General features: G+C 47.5%; 1 protein-coding gene and 1 long non-coding RNA gene across 13 annotated transcripts in view; both read right to left on the reverse strand.

Annotated features, from left to right (window-relative positions):
- Positions 1 to 5727, reverse strand: part of LOC150044802 (uncharacterized) — a 9868-nt gene extending 4141 nt beyond the window's left edge. Inside the window, exons 1-3 of the long non-coding RNA XR_016533084.1 lie at positions 5147 to 5727; positions 4594 to 4727; positions 88 to 282 (exon numbers count right to left, since the gene is read on the reverse strand). This is a non-coding gene — a long non-coding RNA (uncharacterized LOC150044802). The remainder of the gene's footprint in view (positions 1 to 87; positions 283 to 4593; positions 4728 to 5146) is intronic.
- LOC150044801 (sperm motility kinase 2A-like) overlaps positions 1 to 18109 on the reverse strand; it is a 26404-nt gene extending 8295 nt beyond the window's left edge. For 2 of the 12 annotated variants that reach the window (XM_090321109.1, XM_090321106.1), the window contains exon 1: positions 7221 to 9314. In XM_090321109.1, the coding sequence (XP_090177235.1) occupies positions 7483 to 8928 (1446 nt within the window). In that variant the 5' untranslated portion in view covers positions 8929 to 9314 and the 3' untranslated portion in view covers positions 7221 to 7482. Of the gene's footprint in view, positions 1 to 6092; positions 6488 to 6941; positions 7037 to 7220; positions 9315 to 12271; positions 12421 to 12527; positions 12723 to 13936; positions 14721 to 15562; positions 16064 to 16982; positions 17117 to 17535 lie in introns of those variants that run through there. The other 10 variants (XM_090321111.1, XM_090321115.1, XM_090321113.1 and 7 more) reach the window with 10 other exon arrangements.
- Between the last annotated feature and the right edge of the window lie 342 nt (positions 18110 to 18451).

The following is an 18451-nucleotide window of genomic DNA, read 5'->3' on the forward strand; positions in this document are numbered from 1 at the left end:
CTTACACAAAGATAGTTGATATACTCAATAAACTTAAGCTGCCTATAAATATAGGTATAAAAATATACATAGTGCTTATTTTCCTACCTCTTTGTGTTGTCCTGGGTATTTGAACTCAAGGCTTTATACTTGCTAGGTTGGTGCTGTGCCTATAAACCGTGTCTCCAGACTGAATTTCTGTTCATATCCACATATCAATCCTTCATGGCAGGGCCCGGGCACCAGGATACTCCACCTCCATGATTTCTCATATCTCTTGCCACTTCAGAGACTTCTTTCCATCTAGCAGAATGGAGAGAAGACTATTTTAACTGACATATATTGAGATGCCGGAACTTGGCTCCTGATTCTTCGAAAGTGTTCTAAGATTTGAAACTCAGCTCTCTGCACCCTGGTTCCCCTAGGAGAATTAGGCTCTGTGAGTATTCCATGAGGTCTAGAGCCTTTACCTGGGACTTACCAGTGGTAGGCAAGGGAACACCAGGCTTAGAGCCTGGAGGGTCAGAGGGGATATCTCTGGAAGCTGATAGGGTCTCTACTAAGACCCTGACACCATTCCATGCTGACAACCCTGCTCTGGGCACCTGTGACTCTGTTCCTGTCTATTCCACACCCCACCCCAAAACCCCTTCCTTTTGCAATGATTTTTAAGATGTTCTGTACACAGCTGTCCCTCAGAGGAATACAGAAATCCCTTTTGTAACAACAGACATAAACCTGTGCTACACCAAAATCCAGTACAATCCCTGATGGTGCTGGGGGATTACCCCTGTAAATCCAGGCCTGACACGTGCAAGCCAGCATATGAAGAGACCAACATCAATTTCTATGAAGAATGCAGCATTGGACTTGGGATGCAAGATGTGGATGAGCAGCCAAAAACATGCAAACTGAGAGGGGGGCAGGGAGAGAGGGAGATAAAGGGAGGGAGAGGAAAGAAGAGACAGAGACAGAGACAGAGACAAAGTCAGGGCAAGGAAGGGAAGGACAGAGTATGTAAAGGGAGAGGAGAGGATGGAGAAGAGGAGGATAGGGAGTGAGGATGAAGACAAGGAAGGAAGACATGCAAGGGGCATAAGTGGGTAAAAGAAAAGAGAGAAATAAACAGAGAAAAGGAGCCCCAGAAAGAGAAAAAATAGCACTGATGTCTAGCCCCAGTACCAGTATATACTCACAAACACATACACACAACAAATAAAAAGGTATACAATATGAAAAAACACTGAGAAATCAGGAATTAAACAATGCTCTCCCTTTCAACCACCAGTATTCACTGACTGAACCTTGTGGAATTCAGGATTCCTTCACTCCTTCATGACCTCCTTCCTCTCCGTTCTCCTTCAGCACCAGGGTCAACCCTGCCTGTCACCAGGGCCCCATCCTATGCCTTCTTTTGGTCCTCTCACGAGAATCCCATCTCAATCTTTGTGATGAGATGCCCTGGCTGAACCAACACAAATAACCCCGCGGTGGACGGTCACACCCAATCTTACTGAATTTCGGCTCATGTCCAGATGCAGTCACCCAGGCAGGGTCCATCCTCAAGTAAAGTTTATCAGGCCCAGCCCATCCACAGGCACCACTGTATCTCCCTGCTGTCTCACGTCTCTGGCTCCTTCAAGATTTCTCTCCATCTGGTTGAATGGAAAGAAAAAAGTATTTTACTTTATGTATTTTGTGATACCAGAAATTGGTTCTGGATGTTTAGGGTGTTCTACTTTTGAACTTCAGCACCTTCCCCACCCTGGTTCCCCTAGCAGAAAAATGAGGTTCTGCTCTTCTTCCATCAGACCTAAAGTCTTCCTCTAAGTACTATCTTTGAATAAGAAGCAACATGCTCCAGAGCCTAAGGATTTGGGTAAGATGGGGACAGCTGGGGATTTCCCTGGGAACTCATAGGGTCTCTAAACATGACACCTCTCACTGCTGGCCCCCTTGCACTGTGCAAATGAAATTCTCTATGTGTGCCTTGTGTACAATGGTCCAGTACACTTTCTTTCCTCATCCATTTGAAGGTGTCTGATACATAAGTATACAAATCCATCTTTTAATAAGACAACAAAAGGCCTGAGCTATACAAGATTCAAAAAGTCAAAAGTGTGGGCAGGTGCTGGTGGCTCATGTGTGTAATATTAACTTTTAAAGAAATTGAAACCTGAAAGACTGCAGTTAAAGTCAGCCTGGGCAGAATTCATCACCAACAAAGTAGAAAACTTCAGGCCTAGACGTGTGACTCCAGTAGTAGACAAATCAGACACACACATACAGAGAGAGACAGAGAGAGACAGAGAGAGAGAGAGAGAGAGAGAGAGAGAGAGAGAGAGAGAGACAGAGAGAGAGAGAGAGAGAGAGGAAACGGAGAGAGAAACAGAGAGAGAGAGAGACAGAGACAGTGAGAGAGGCAGAGGCAGAGAGAGAGATACAGAAAGCAAGAGACACAGAGAGAGAGAGAGAGAGACAGACAGACAGAGGAGAGACAGAGACTAATTTGGGAGAATGGAGGGAGTGAGATGGAATGGAAAAGGCGTAGAAGGGAAGAGCTAGAGGGCAAGAGGAAGAGGAAGAGGAGAAGGAGTGGGGACCAAAGATAGGTGGGAAGAGAGAGACTGGAACAAGGAGAGCACTGAAAGCCAGAGAAGGAAAAGGAGAGAAAGAAATGAAGAAAAGCACTGAGTTCAAGCCCCAGTTCCAGCACACTCACAAACACATCCATACAACAAACAAACAAAAAGAAACAACAAACAAGCATTGAGGAATCATGGAAATGAACAGAATGTCCCTTTCCACCCACCGTCTTCCCTGAAGACTGGTCCAGGTGGAATTCAGGATTCCTCAGCCACCTCCTCTCTACTGTCTTTCCGCACTAATGGAACCCTGTCTTTTACCATAAACCCACTGATTCTCTCACCAGAATCTCATCTCATTCTTGGAGCTGAGCTCCGGACTTCAAATAGCCCCCAGTGGGACTTCCAAGAGCCCCAACCACCCTCTGTGCAAATCCTATCCGTCTGTTCTGCAGGCTCAGCCTCCTGACCTAGTGCACACATAGCAAAGGCCACATGTGCCCACCTCCTCCCCATCACACGTTTGTCACCCCAAAAGTGTGGGAATCTATTTCCCTGGCTGAACCAATACTAATAACCCAGTGGAGAAGGGCTCTCCTCCAATCTTACTGAATTTCTGTGAATACGCAGTCAACCCAGGCAGGGTCCATCCACAGGCAAGGTCCATCCATAAGGAAAATCCATCCAGACCCTGGCTATCCACAGATACCACTATAACTCCGTGATTTCTCATGTTTCTTGTTCATTCGGAGATTTCTCCACCCGTAGGTGAAAGGAAGGGAAAAATATTTTAATAAACTTTCGATTCCAAAAAATAGTTTCTGGATGTTGGGAACATTCTATTTGCAACTTAGATCCATCCATAATCTCGCCAGTTCCCCTAAGAGAACAATTGGGCTCTGCTACCCTTCTATGAGTCTTCACCTGGGAACTGCTAGTCCAAAAGAAGCACCATCTCCAATGCCTGGGGCTCTGCAGAGGGGTGTCAGGTGTGAACTCTCTTGAGATTTCTAGGGTCTCTACTAAGAACCCGACACTCATCAGGGCTGACATGGTCGCACTGTGCACATGTCCTTCTCCCTCGGTCCACTCTGCACACCGGCCCACAACCACCTTCCTCACACCATTTTTTAGTTGGCCCTCACACAGCTGTCCCTCAGTAAACACATACATCCCTTGTGCAACACCAGAGAAACCAACCTGTGCTACAAGAGACTAATGACATCAAAAGCATTGCCAGATGCTGCTGGCTCACATGTGGCATCCTAGCTTTTCTAGAAGCTGACACCTGGAAGATCGAAGGTACAGCCAGCCTGGCCAGATTCCATCTCCAATTATCTAGAAGAATGCAAGCCTGGAGGTGTGAATGCACTGGTCCAGCACACACCATGGCCCTGTGAACTAAGAGACAGAGCTTGCAGGAGAGAGAAAGAGGAGAAAGGCAGACAAAGACAGATCCAGGTGGAGGCAGGGATAGAGAAGGAATGAGAAAGGGAGAGGAGGGGAAGGAGAAGAGGTGAAGAGGAGGAGAAAGTCATGGAGTAGGTACATAGAAAAGAAGGAAATGCAGTTCAAGCCCCAGTTCTAGCACACACTCACAAACACATACACATGAAAAACAAAAGAAAAGAAAAAGAAAAAAGCATTGAGAAATCAGGAAAATGAACAGTCCTCTTCTCCCCATCCACCCTCTTCCACGGAGGCCTGGACCATGTGGAATTCAGGATTCCTCCGCTTCCTTCTCTCTGTTCTCCTTGAACATGAGTGTCAATCTTTGACTTGAGCTCAATACTTCAAACAGTGGTGAGGTAGACCACCCAGGCATTCCAGCCCACCACCTGCTGCAAATCTCATCAGCCTGCTCTGCAAGCTCAGCCTCTTGACCCCAGTGCTCATACACCAAGGGCACATGTGCTCAACTCCTCCAAACACAGCACCCACCCTCACAACTTCCTCTGTGTGGAACTTCTATTGCCCTGGCTGAACCAACTCAATAGCCCAGCAGTGAAGGGCCCTCAGCCAGACTTACTGAATTCCCGTGAGGGGGCAGCTGTGCCAACACAGGCAGAGTCCATCCACAGACCAGGTCCATCCAGGACAGGTCCATCCACGGCCACCACTGTGTCTCCATGCTTTTTCAGGTCTGTCGCTCCTTACTCTCAGCTCCAAAGAAAGGAAAATATTTTAATTCATACACTTGGTGATTCTCAAAACGTCCCTAAATGTTCTGTTTTAGTATTTGAAATTCAGTCTCACAGCCCACCCCCACCACTCCCAGCACTATGATTTCCCCTGGGAGAAAAATTGGGCTCTGCTTCTACTCCATGTGGCTTACACCTTCTCCTGCACAACCAAAGAGGAAAGAAAGCACCATCCTAAAAGCCCAGGCACTTGGGAAGGGGTGATGCCTGGGGGCCTGTCTGGAAACTCACCGAATCTCTACCAGGATATGCTAACACCGAGTGCAGACACATACACCAGTCTACCACTGGCTTCCACCACCATTTTTAAGGGGTCTCTTCTCCCAAAGCTGGCCTTCAGAAAAGTACACAAATCCCTTTCTTCACATCAGAGCCACCAACCTGTGCTACCTCAGATGAACAAGGTCAAAAGCTCCAGTGCAGGTGGTTTAGGACTCTAAACCTAACTGTTCCAGAAGCTGACCTCCAAAACACTGCAGTGAAAGCACTGAAAGCCAGACTCCATCTTGAATTCACTAAAACAATGTCAGGCTTGCACGTGTGACTTAAGTGAGGAGGTACCAGCCAAGAACCTACAAAATGAAAGGGAGGGAGGGAGGAACGAAAGGAGACAGAGGGAGAGAGAGACAGAGAGACAGAGACAGGGAGAAAGAGAGAGAGACAAAGAGATAGACACAGAGAAAGAGAGAGGGTGAAACACAGAGATAGAAAACTGAAAACAAAGAAATGTTCAGGAAGGAGGGAGGGAGGGAGGGAGTCAGAATGGAAGACAAAGAGAAGAGGAAGAAGAGGGAAATAGGAAAAAGAGGAGGAGAGGAATGAGGAAAAATACAAGTGGGAAAGGCTGGAAGTGGCACTGTGGCTCCAGGGGGAGGGCAGCTGCCTTGACCTGAAGAGCTCAGGGACAACGCCCAGGCCCAGAGTTTGAATCCCATGACCGACAACTACAACAACAAAATGAAAAGTGGGGAAAGTAGATGGAAGACAGGGAAAAGTAGACAGAAAGAAAGGACATACTCACAAACACATACAAACAACAACAAAAAGAAAGGAAACAAAAGAAAAAGCATTGAGAACTCATGGAAATTAACATTACTTCCCCTTACTACCCACTCTCTTCCTTGCAGACTGGCCTTTGTGGGAACTCAGGACTCCAGCTCCCACTCAGGATGTTGTTCCTCTGTTCCTCTCACTTCTCCTTTACCACCAGTGCCACCTCCGACTTTCACCAGGTCCGCAGCGTTTGGCTTCCTTGGATCTCACTGCTTCTCTCACCTGAACCCCATCTCAACCTTTGATGGGAGATCTGTTACCCAAATAGCCAGGGCAGGACCACTGATCCACCAAGAGCCTACCCTCCCTCTTGTGCACACCTCCTCAGCCTGCTTTGCAGGCTCAGCCTCCTGGCCCGACTGTGCACACACCAAAGGCCAGCAGTGCACAACCCCTCCCTATCACACACTTGCCACCCCGAGACACTATCAGCCCTCAGCACTTGCCTCTGTGTGGAAATCTAGTGCGCATGTGTGAAACAACACAAATAATCCCATGGGGGAAGAGCTCTCATCATCCAGTCTTACAGAATATCTGTTCATGTGGGAAGACAGTTATTGCAGGCAGGGTCCATCCACAGGCAAAGTCCATCCAGGCTTGGTCCTCCACAGCTCCACTCCATCTTGGTGCTCTTTCAGGTCCCTTGCTCTTTCTCAGGTGTCTCCGCCTCTTGGTGAAAGGAACCATAATTATTTTCATTCCTACACTTTGCCAGTCCAACAATGGGCTCTGGAGGTTCAGGATTGTTCTTATACTTGAAACTCAGTATCCCACCCTCTGGCTGTCCAAAGAGAAAAATGTGGGTCCACAGAGGGAGCTGTCATTCTAAGCACTATGTCAAGGTGGTGGAGTCCTCTAATTACACTAGGGTTTCTTTGTTATTTACTGTCATCAGTGACCAACTTTGAAATAATGGACTTCAGGCTAGTGACTATGTTAGAATAGTAATGAGGTTTACAAGAACACAATGGAGAGGTAACTGTATTGAAATGGAGGTAACTGGGTCTGAAACTACTGACCAGGTGCATGGGGACAGGTCCCTCTCCTTTGCTACTGAAGATCTGCCCTCATGTGCTGACTCAGCCAGTAAAAACTAGGGTTCTCAAGAGCTGGAGACAGTCACCTGGAGACCAGCAAAGGATAAGCAGAGTCCGAGATGATTCAGCCCCTCAGATGAACAGGCTCCTATATCAACATGCTCAAGGGCCCCTTTCAAGCCTGAATAAATAAATAAAAGCTCAGGGAAATAATATGTAAAAGGTCAGGTGATGACGCTGCTGTAGCATTGGAGACAAACGAGAATAGTAGTTGAATGAAGGTCAACGTGAGTAAATAAGAGATCAAGGTGGAATGCCACAGCCCAGGGAAGGTACAGGAGGCTTGAGACCAACTTTCAGCTTACCTTTCAGCACTGGAAAGCCAGCTCAGTGTTTGCTGTCCTGGCACCAGTTACCCGGCTGAAGAATCCTCTAGCACTGGTCACATGGCTTGGCTGTGCTGGACTGAGGCATGCTGCACACACAGCAGCGTGAACTTCCTGCAACTCTGTAAGTTCACGCCTCTCTGCATTTCCACATCCCAGTTGGTTCTGTGGCTTTCAATTGTGCTCTTCCGGGGTTCTGAATCTCTTTCTCAGAAACAGGTTTGTTCCTAAGCTCTGCAAATTACTTTGGGGCTCTGACACAGCAGCAGAGTCGGCCAAGAATGGCCATTACCCTGTCAGCCGCCCTCCTCCAGCCCCATCTGTTATTCAGGTGAAAGGCTGAGGCCTCCACCTGTACAGGCTGCCCAGAGGGAAGAGCGTTTTCCTGTGAGGGATAACTCTCTGGGTTTCTTGGCCAGCCAGGGGAAAGCACAGAATCCTGGTCACTGCTGCGGCTGGAGCTCTGCAGCAAGCAGAGGGGAATGGCGGGCACACTGGCACTTCGGCGGATCTTCAGAGGTGACTGCTTGCCACCGTCCTGCGACTGGTATTCTGAGGACACGCTGGAGCGCTGGAGTCGTGCAGGTAAGCTGGCTCTCCTTCCTGGAGGCAGGAGTCTCTCAGGAGTTGGGCATGGCGCAATAGCAGAGGGAATCCTCTGTAATTCTGCCTTGCTGGTGCTGTCTTTTAGACTTTCTCTGATGGCCAGGTAGGTGCCCATGGCTTCGTTGAACGCCCGGTCCCGTATCGCCTCTTGAGTGTCAGCCGCGTTGTAGCCCATGTGGCTCATGACATTGACAATCACGGGGTCCAGCTTTCCGGGCAATGGCTCCTCGGGACCCAGGCCAAATCCCACCCCTTGATCCAGCCACGGGTGCTCCATGATTTGGCCGATATTGGGCCTCTCGTCCGGGTCCACTGTCAGCATCTGGGAAAGCAGGTCGTGTCCCTTTGCAGACAGGTAGAGAGGAGCCTCGTACTTGGCCTCTAGGACCAGTGCCCGAATCTCAGACAACTTCATCGCCTCAAACGGGAACTTCCCTGTTGCCATGACATAGAGCAGGACCCCTAAGGTCCAAATGTCCACTTTGTACCCGTCATACATTTGATTCAGGAAGACTTCGGGGGCCCGGAATGTCACAACTCCACAAATGCCCTTCAGCCTCTCCCCCGGTGTCAACCTCACGCTCATGCCAAAGTCCATCACCTTCACATTGCGTTTGGCATCCAGCAGGATGTTGTTAGGCTTGAGGTCCCGGTGTGCGATGCCGTTCTCGTGAAGGTACTGCACCGCACTGGCGATCTGTCGAAACAGCCTCCTGGACTCAAATTCAAATAGGCGCTGGCGGGGGGACTTGAGGATCCAGCCCATGAGATGTCCCCCACTGGCCAGCTCCATGACCACATACACACACTCTTCGTCCTCCATCACCTCAAACAAGCGGATGATGTGTGGGTGATGCACAGTCTTACTGATGTCCACCTCGTTTGCTATCTCCTGGCTCTCCAGATCTTTTCTCAGGAGAAATTTCACTGCCACCTTGGTGTCCGCGAGGCGGTGATAGGCCAGCTTCACATAGCCGAAGCCGCCATACCCGATGACCTCCTTCAATTCATACTGCCCGATGATGGTGATCTCCTCCTCTGAGGACGAGGAGGTGAGGGACACTTTGTTGACCATGGCCATTTTTCTGTCTAATCAAACTTAAACTTATCTAAAATGATCTAAAAGGAGTTGGTGGAAAGGAAAGCTTCACCTACACAAGTGAATCTAACGAACAAATGAAGACAAAGCCCAGCACAACGAAACGAGGTACCCCAATCCAAGGAACTGAAACACAGACCCCGACACGCAAGTAAAACGTGAAAATCACTGCGAGAAAGTCCAGCGGGTCACCGAGGAAAAGCTCCCAGCGCTGTAACTGCCAAATGTGGAGCTCAGCTGCTTCACATGGACCCTGCTGAAGATTCCTCACAATGACCCATTCTGTCATGGGGGAGGTGCACCAATCACGAGTGAGCCTAGTGACATCAGTTAGGAAGTGGACCAATCACAGCCAGGCATGCACCCACTGGCAGTTACGCTCTTGGGCCTTGAGGACAGTTGTCAAGGGAGCTGGCACAGGAGAGGATGCACTTCTGCTACCATGGCAACCATGTGGGGAACCCAATGGACACTAGTCAGTGACCCCAGATCTCCAAGGGGTGGGGATTACAGTAGGGGGGACAGGGCATCATATCACTGCTCCTCTGGGGACATTTTTCAGAGGACCCAATCCTTATGGACAAATTACAACACTCTTCTTGTTCTGTGGTATAGTATCTATCTAATTGAAAGAGAGCCTAAGACAGGGAGACTTTGTAATGATTGGACCCCAAAATTCGGCCTCTACTTGAGAAGAGAGACCAGATATCCAAAATTAAGTCACACTTTTGTCCATATCTGACATTCAAGATTGGGTCTCCTGTTTCCACTATGACTGGTTTAGATTGGCTTCATCATCTTTTTCTTTTTTTTTTTTTTTGGAAATCTTTATTTGTCCCTTGCAGGTTTCAAACCAAACACTTTGTTTTTATATTTGTGGTACTGCAGCGTTTAATGTTAATATAACTGTTCTAATAATGCTAGGCAAGCATACACTATTAAGCCCTTTTCAGAGGTAGACTCCTATTTTATGCACTTGAAGGTTATTCTACTTGAGTTTGTGTTTGTTGGTCATGGGTCTTGAATTCTGGGCCTGGGCATTGTCCCTGAGCTCTTCTGCTCAAGGCTGATGCTCTACCCCTTCAGCCACAGTGCCACTTCTGGTTTTCTGGTGGAGAGTTCTTTTTAAGGAAAAAGAAATAATGTTACAGGTACTGATGGCTCACATCTTTCATTATAATACTCAGAAGGCTGATGTCTCAGGATTTCAGTTTAAAGCCAGGGCAAGCAGGGAACTCCCTAAAATTCTTTTTGAAAATCCATCACAGAAAACCACATGCGGCCCTGTGGCTCAAAGCAGTAGAGAGGTAGCCTTAAGCTAAAAAAAGAAAAACTAAAAAAAAAAAAAAAACAACTCAGGGACAGGGTCCTGGCTCTGTATTCTAGCCCCAGGATTGAGAACTATATGAAAAATGAGCTGAAGATGACCTGGCCCCCAGTAGAAACTTTCACAGTTGTCTCTGAGTTCCAAACTAAGAACAATCCTGCTAAGCTTCTGCTGGATTCCCTACGCCCGCAAACTGGGTAAGAAGAAATGCTGGATGTTTGAAGTTATCTGATCCATAGGAACAGATATCTATTGGTGTGGGTAATAGCCCTGCCTGAGTATGGAGATTTTATGAGGAGTATTCCGTGCCTGAGCACTGCCCCTGAGCTTCTTTTGCTCAAGGCTACCACTTGAGCCACAGCACCTGTGCCAGCTCTTTCTATGGATGCGGTAGAGAGGAATGGAACTCTGGTCTTTGAGCCTCTAGCACAAATACCATTAGGCCTAACTCCCAGCTCCCAAGTATACTTCTGATGTCATTCTAACATCGAGTATAACATATTGTCGCATCTTTGAAATGTCACGATTTATTATAAAAGAGCATCTGTTTTACACAAATGCCCTAAACCTGTTGGTCCAGCCAGTGGCTGTTTGTATAAATTGGAGGAATGCAAGCTTCAAGAACGGGTGCATCATTGTCTTGTGGCTATCATGACAAATGACTACTGATTTAGTGACTTAAAACAACAAAAAATACATTCCCATCAATTTCCTGAAATGACAAATTCAAAATCGATCCCATAGGGTTGTTTTCTTTTTGTTTTTGTTTGGCCACTCCTGGGGCTTGAACTCGGGGCCAAAGCACTGTCTTGGGCCTTCTCAAGGCTAGTGCTCTACCACTTGATCCACAGCACCACTTCCAGCTCTTTCTATGTATGTGACATCGACAAATTGAACCCGGGTTTTCGTGCATGCTAGGCAAGCACTCTTACCACTTGACCAAACTCCTAGACCTCCCATAGGGTTCTTAAGGCTATCACAGGAACTCAAGATGTGAGTAGAGCAGGAGGATCTAAAGCAGAACCCATGTGTTGTCTCTAACAGGGTCTATGTGGACTGCCTGCATTCCTTGGCTCCTGGCAGGACCACTCCAATCTCAGCTTTTGTAGTCTCCTCTGCTTTGGCTCAGACATTCCTACCTCTCTTTTTTTCTTTTTAACACTCACAGCATGTCACCAGACCCAGCCTAGGTAATGTGGTTATCCTTCCTTGTAATGTATTCATACCACCTAATCTCTTTGTCTTTTCCATGTTACTGACCCCTTGCAGAGTTCCAGGGGTCAGGATGAATATTTGAGGGATCAAGACTGAGCTACCACAGCAGGATCCTCCCTTTTGTTCTCCAGTTAAAGTGTCCCCAGTCCCATCAGCCATTGCTGCCACCAGGAAGCACACTGTCCTTGTTAGATGATCCCAGGGCCCTTCCACAGTGGTCTATCAAAATCAGGCTGTGCACTGAGTACTGGTGGCTCAAGCCTGTAATCCTAGCTATTCAGGAGGCTGAGATCTGAGGATCGCAGCTTGAAGCCAGCCCTGGAAGGAAGGAAAGGCTGTGAGAATCTTCTCTTCAACCAGGAAAAAGCTAATTAAGGAGCTGGGAGCATGGCCTCAATGGTAGAGTTGTTGCCTAGCATGCAAGAAGCCATGGATTCAATGCCTTGGTACCACATACCTCAGACAAAAAGCTGCAAGTGGTGCTGTGGCTTAAGTGGTAGAGCACTAGCCCGCAGAAAGCCCAAGGACAGTTGCCAGGCCAAGAGTTCAAGCCTCAGGACTGGCATAAAAAAGTCAATCAACAGCTGGGGCTCAGGTGGTAAAGTGTTAGCTTAGAGCAGGGGGTGAGGAGGTTGAGCCCGGGAACAGAGCTCTGATGCTGAGTTGAAGCTCTTAGAACTGACACGAAATAGAAAATAATGTAATAATACAAAAAATACCCAGACTTTTTTCAGAGAAAGTCTTGACACTATAAATTTACTAAGTGAAGATTCTGGTTCTTACCTGTTTTGCAACACTTCAGGAAATCAAACATTATTTCCTCCCTTCCCTGCTGTCTCCAATATCCATAGGAGAATGGCTGCTTCTTTTTTCAGTTGTCTACAAAACTGCTTCCACAAAGATAGTTGACGTACTCAATAAACTCAAACTGCCTATAAATATACATACATACATACATACATACATACATATACATATATATAGGTATACATACCTATATATATATATATATGTATACATATAGTGTTTATTTTCCTACCTCTTTGTGTTGTCCTGGGTATTTGAACTCAAGGCTTTATACTTGCTAGGTTGGTGCTGTGCCTATAAACCGTGTCTCCAGACTGAATTTCTGTTCATATCCACATATCAATCCTTCATGGCAGGGCCCGGGCACCAGGATACTCCACCTCCATGATTCCTCAGATCTCTTGCCACTTCAGAGACTTCTTTCCATCTAGCAGAATGGAGAGAAGACTATTTTAACTGACATATATTGTGATGTCGGAACTTGGCTCCTGATTCTTCGAAAGTGTTCTAAGATTTGAAACTCAGCTCTCTGCACCCTGGTTCCCCTAGGAGAATTAGGCTCTGTGAGTATTCCATGAGGTCTAGAGCCTTTACCTGGGACTTGCCAGTGGTAGGTAAGGGAACACCAGGCTTAGAGCCTGGAGGGTCAGAGGGGATATCTCTGGAAGCTGATAGGCTCTCTACTAAGACCCTGACACCATTCCATGCTGACAACCCTGCTCTGGGCACCTGTGACTCTGTTCCTGTCTATTCCACACCCCACCCCAAAACCGCTTCCTTTTGCAATGATTTTTAAGATGTTCTGTACACAGCTGTCCCTCAGAGGAATACAGAAATCCCTTTTGTAACAATAGACATAAACCTGTGCTACACCAAAGTCCAGTACAATCCCTGATGGCGCTGGGGGATTACCCCTGTGAATCCAGGCATGACATGTGGAAGACAGCATGTGAAGAGTCCAACATCAATTTCTGTGAAGAATGCAGCATTGGACTTGGGATGCAAGAGGTGGATGACCAGCCAAAAACATGCCAACTGAGAGGGGGCAGGGAGAGAGGGAGATAGAGGGAGGGAGAGGAAAGAAGAGACAGAGACAGAGACAAAGTCAGGGCAAGGAAGGGAAGGACAGGGTATGTAAAGGGAGAGGAGAGGATGGAGAAGAGGAGGATAGGGAGTGAGGATGAAGACAAGGAAGGAAGACATGCAAGGGGTATAAGTGGGTAAAAGAAAAGAGAGAAACAAACAGAGAAAAGGAGCCCCAAAAAGAGAAAAAATAGCACTGATTTCTAGCCCCAGTACCAGTATATACTCACAAACACATACACACAACAAATACAAAGGCATACAATATGACAAAACACTGAGAAATCAGGAATTGAACAATGCTCTCCCCTTCGACCACCAGTATTCACTGACTGAACCTTGTGGAATTCAGGATTCCTTCACTCCTTCATGACCTCCTTCCTCTCCGTTCTCCTTCAGCACCAGGGTCAACCCTGCCTGTCACCAGGGCCCCATCCTATGCCTTCTTTTGGCCCTCAATGCTTCTCTCACGAGAATCCCATCTCAATCTTTGTGACGAGATGCCCTGGCTGAACCAACACAAATAACCCCGCGGTGGACGGTCACACCCAATCTTACTGAAGTTCGGCTCGTGTCCAGATGCAGTCACCCCAGGTAGGGTCCATCCTCAAGTAAAGTTTATCAGGCCCAGCCCATCCACAGGCACCACTGTATCTCCCTGCTGTCTCACGTCTCTGGCTCCTTCCAAGATTTCTCTCCATCTCGTTGAATGGAAAGAAAAGTATTTTACTTTATGTATTTTGTGATACCAGAAATTGGTTCTGGATGTTTAGGGTGTTCTACTTTTGAACTTCAACACCTTCCCCACCCTGGTTCCCCTAGCAGAAAAATGAGGTTCTGCTCTTCTTCCATCAGACCTAAAGTCTTCCTCTAAGTACTATCTTTGAACAAGAAGCAACATGCTCCAGAGCCTAGGGCTTTGGGTAAGATGGGGACAGCTGGGGATTTCCCTGGGAACTCATAGGGTCTCTAAACATCTGACACCTCTCACTGCTGGCCCCTTTGCACTGTGCAAATGAAATTCTCTATGTGTACCTTGTGTACAATGGTCCAGTACACTTTCTCTCCTCATCCACTTGAAGGTGTCTCATACATAAGTATACAAATCCATTTTCTAATAAATCAACAAAAGGCCTGAGCTATACAAGATTCAAAAAGTCAAAAGTGTGGGCAGGTGCTGGTGGCTCATGTGTGTAATATTAACTTTTAAAGAAATTGAAACCTGAAAGACTGCAGTTAAAGTCAGCCTGGGCAGAACTCATCACCAACAAAGTAGAAAACTTCAGCCCTAGAGGTGTGACTCCAGTAGTAGACAAATCAGACACACCCACAAAGAGAGAGAGACAGAGAGAGAAACAGAGAGACAGAGGGAGAGAGAAACAGAGAGAGACAGAGAGAGAGGCAGAGGCAGAGAGAGAGAGATACAGAAAGCAAGAGACAGAGACAGACAGACAGACAGACAGACAGACAGACAGACAGACAGAGGAGAGACAGAGACTAATTTGGGAGAATGGAGGGAGTGAGATGGAATGGAAAAGGGCGTAGAAGGGAAGAGCTAGAGGGCAAGAGGAAGAGGAAGAGGAGAAGGAGTGGGGACCAAAGATAGGTGGGAAGAGAGAGACTGGAACAAGGAGAGCACTGAAAGCCAGAGAAGGAAAAGGAGAGAAAGAAATGAAGAAAAGCACTGAGTTCAAGCCCCAGTTCCAGCACACTCACAAACACATCCATACAACAAACAAAAAGAAACAACAAACAAGCATTGAGGAATCATGGAAATGAACAGAATGTCCCTTTCCACCCACCGTCTTCCCTGAAGACTGGTCCAGGTGGAATTCAGGATTCCTCAGCCACCTCCTCTCTGCTGTCTTTCCGCACTAATGGAACCCTGTCTTTTACCATAAACCCACTGATTCTCTCACCAGAATCTCATCTCATTCTTGGAGCTGAGCTCCGGACTTCAAATAGCCCCCAGTGGGACTTCCAAGAGCCCCAACCACCCTCTGTGCAAATCCTATCCGTCTGTTCTGCAGGCTCAGCCTCCTGACCTAGTGCACACATAGCAAAGGCCACATGTGCCCACCTCCTCCCCATCACACGTTTGTCACCCCAAAAGTGTGGGAATCTATTTCCCTGGCTGAACCAATACTAATAACCCAGTGGAGAAGGGCTCTCCTCCAATCTTACTGAATTTCTGTGAATACGCAGTCAACCCAGGCAGGGTCCATCCACAGGCAAGGTCCATCCATAAGGAAAATCCATCCAGACCCTGGCTATCCACAGATACCACTATAACTCCGTGATTTCTCATGTTTCTTGTTCATTCGGAGATTTCTCCACCCGTAGGTGAAAGGAAGGGAAAAATATTTTAATAAACTTTCGATTCCAAAAAATAGTTTCTGGATGTTGGGAACATTCTATTTGCAACTTAGATCCATCCATAATCTCGCCAGTTCCCCTAAGAGAACAATTGGGCTCTGCTACCCTTCTATGAGTCTTCACCTGGGAACTGCTAGTCCAAAAGAAGCACCATCTCCAATGCCTGGGGCTCTGCAGAGGGGTGTCAGGTGTGAACTCTCTTGAGATTTCTAGGGTCTCTACTAAGAACCCGACACTCATCAGGGCTGACATGGTCGCACTGTGCACATGTCCTTCTCCCTCGGTCCACTCTGCACACCGGCCCACAACCACCTTCCTCACACCATTTTTTAGTTGGCCCTCACAAAGCTGTCCCTCAGTAAACACATACATCCCTTGTGCAACACCAGAGAAACCAACCTGTGCTACAAGAGACTAATGACATCAAAAGCATTGCCAGATGCTGCTGGCTCACATGTGGCATCCTAGCTTTTCTAGAAGCTGACACCTGGAAGATCGAAGGTACAGCCAGCCTGGCCAGATTCCATCTCCAATTATCTAGAAGAATGCAAGCCTGGAGGTGTGAATGCACTGGTCCAGCACACACCATGGCCCTGTGAACTAAGAGACAGAGCTTGCAGGAGAGAGAAAGAGGAGAAAGGCAGACAAAGACAGATCCAGGTGGAGGCAGGGAGAGAGAAGGAATGAGAAAGGGAGAGGAGGGGAAGGAGAAGAGGTGAAGAGGAGGAGAAAGTCATGGAGTAGGTACATAGAAAAGAAGGAAATGCAGTTCAAGCCCCAGTTCTAGCACACACTCACAAACACATACACATGAAAAACAAAAGAAAAGAAAAAGAAAAAAGCATTGAGAAATCAGGAAAATGAACAGTCCTCTTCTCCCCATCCACCCTCTTCCACGGAGGCCTGGACCATGTGGAATTCAGGATTCCTCCGCTTCCTTCTCTCTGTTCTCCTTGAACATGAGTGTCAATCTTTGACTTGAGCTCAATACTTCAAACAGTGGTGAGGTAGACCACCCAGGCATTCCAGCCCACCACCTGCTGCAAATCTCATCAGCCTGCTCTGCAAGCTCAGCCTCTTGACCCCAGTGCTCATACACCAAGGGCACATGTGCTCAACTCCTCCAAACACAGCACCCACCCTCACAACTTCCTCTGTGTGGAACTTCTATTGCCCTGGCTGAACCAACTCAATAGCCCAGCAGTGAAGGGCCCTCAGCCAGACTTACTGAATTCCCGTGAGGGGGCAGCTGTGCCAACACAGGCAGAGTCCATCCACAGACCAGGTCCATCCAGGACAGGTCCATCCACGGCCACCACTGTGTCTCCATGCTTTTTCAGGTCTGTCGCTCCTTACTCTCAGCTCCAAAGAAAGGAAAATATTTTAATTCATACACTTGGTGATTCTCAAAACGTCCCTAAATGTTCTGTTTTAGTATTTGAAATTCAGTCTCACAGCCCACCCCCACCACTCCCAGCACTATGATTTCCCCTGGGAGAAAAATTGGGCTCTGCTTCTACTCCATGTGGCTTACACCTTCTCCTGCACAACCAAAGAGGAAAGAAAGCACCATCCTAAAAGCCCAGGCACTTGGGAAGGGGTGATGCCTGGGGGCCTGTCTGGAAACTCACCGAATCTCTACCAGGATATGCTAACACCGAGTGCAGACACATACACCAGTCTACCACTGGCTTCCACCACCATTTTTAAGGGGTCTCTTCTCCCAAAGCTGGCCTTCAGAAAAGTACACAAATCCCTTTCTTCACATCAGAGCCACCAACCTGTGCTACCTCAGATGAACAAGGTCAAAAGCTCCAGTGCAGGTGGTTTAGGACTCTAAACCTAACTGTTCCAGAAGCTGACCTCCAAAACACTGCAGTGAAAGCACTGAAAGCCAGACTCCATCTTGAATTCACTAAAACAATGTCAGGCTTGCACGTGTGACTTAAGTGAGGAGGTACCAGCCAAGAACCTACAAAATGAAAGGGAGGGAGGGAGGAACGAAAGGAGACAGAGGGAGAGAGAGACAGAGAGACAGAGACAGGGAGAAAGAGAGAGAGACAAAGAGATAGACACAGAGAAAGAGAGAGGGTGAAACACAGAGATAGAAAACTGAAAACAAAGAAATGTTCAGGAAGGAGGGAGGGAGGGAGGGAGTCAGAATGGAAGACAAAGAGAAGAGGAAGAAGAGGGAAATAGGAAAAAGAGGAGGAGAGGAATGAGGAAAAATACAAGTGGGAAAGGCTGGAAGTGGCACTGTGGCTCCAGGGGGAGGGCAGCTGCCTTGACCTGAAGAGCTCAGGGACAACGCCCAGGCCCAGAGTTTGAATCCCATGACCGACAACTACAACAACAAAATGAAAAGTGGGGAAAGTAGATGGAAGACAGGGAAAAGTAGACAGAAAGAAAGGACATACTCACAAACACATACAAACAACAACAAAAAGAAAGGAAACAAAAGAAAAAGCATTGAGAACTCATGGAAATTAACATTACTTCCCCTTACTACCCACTCTCTTCCTTGCAGACTGGCCTTTGTGGGAACTCAGGACTCCAGCTCCCACTCAGGACGTTGTTCCTCTGTTCCTCTCACTTCTCCTTTACCACCAGTGCCACCTCCGACTTTCACCAGGTCCGCAGCGTTTGGCTTCCTTGGATCTCACTGCTTCTCTCACCTGAACCCCATCTCAACCTTTG

Source organism: Megascapheus bottae, chromosome 29, assembly GCF_031878675.1.
Source record: "Megascapheus bottae isolate mThoBot1 chromosome 29, mThoBot2.hap1, whole genome shotgun sequence".
Lineage (NCBI taxonomy): Eukaryota > Metazoa > Chordata > Mammalia > Rodentia > Geomyidae > Megascapheus > Megascapheus bottae.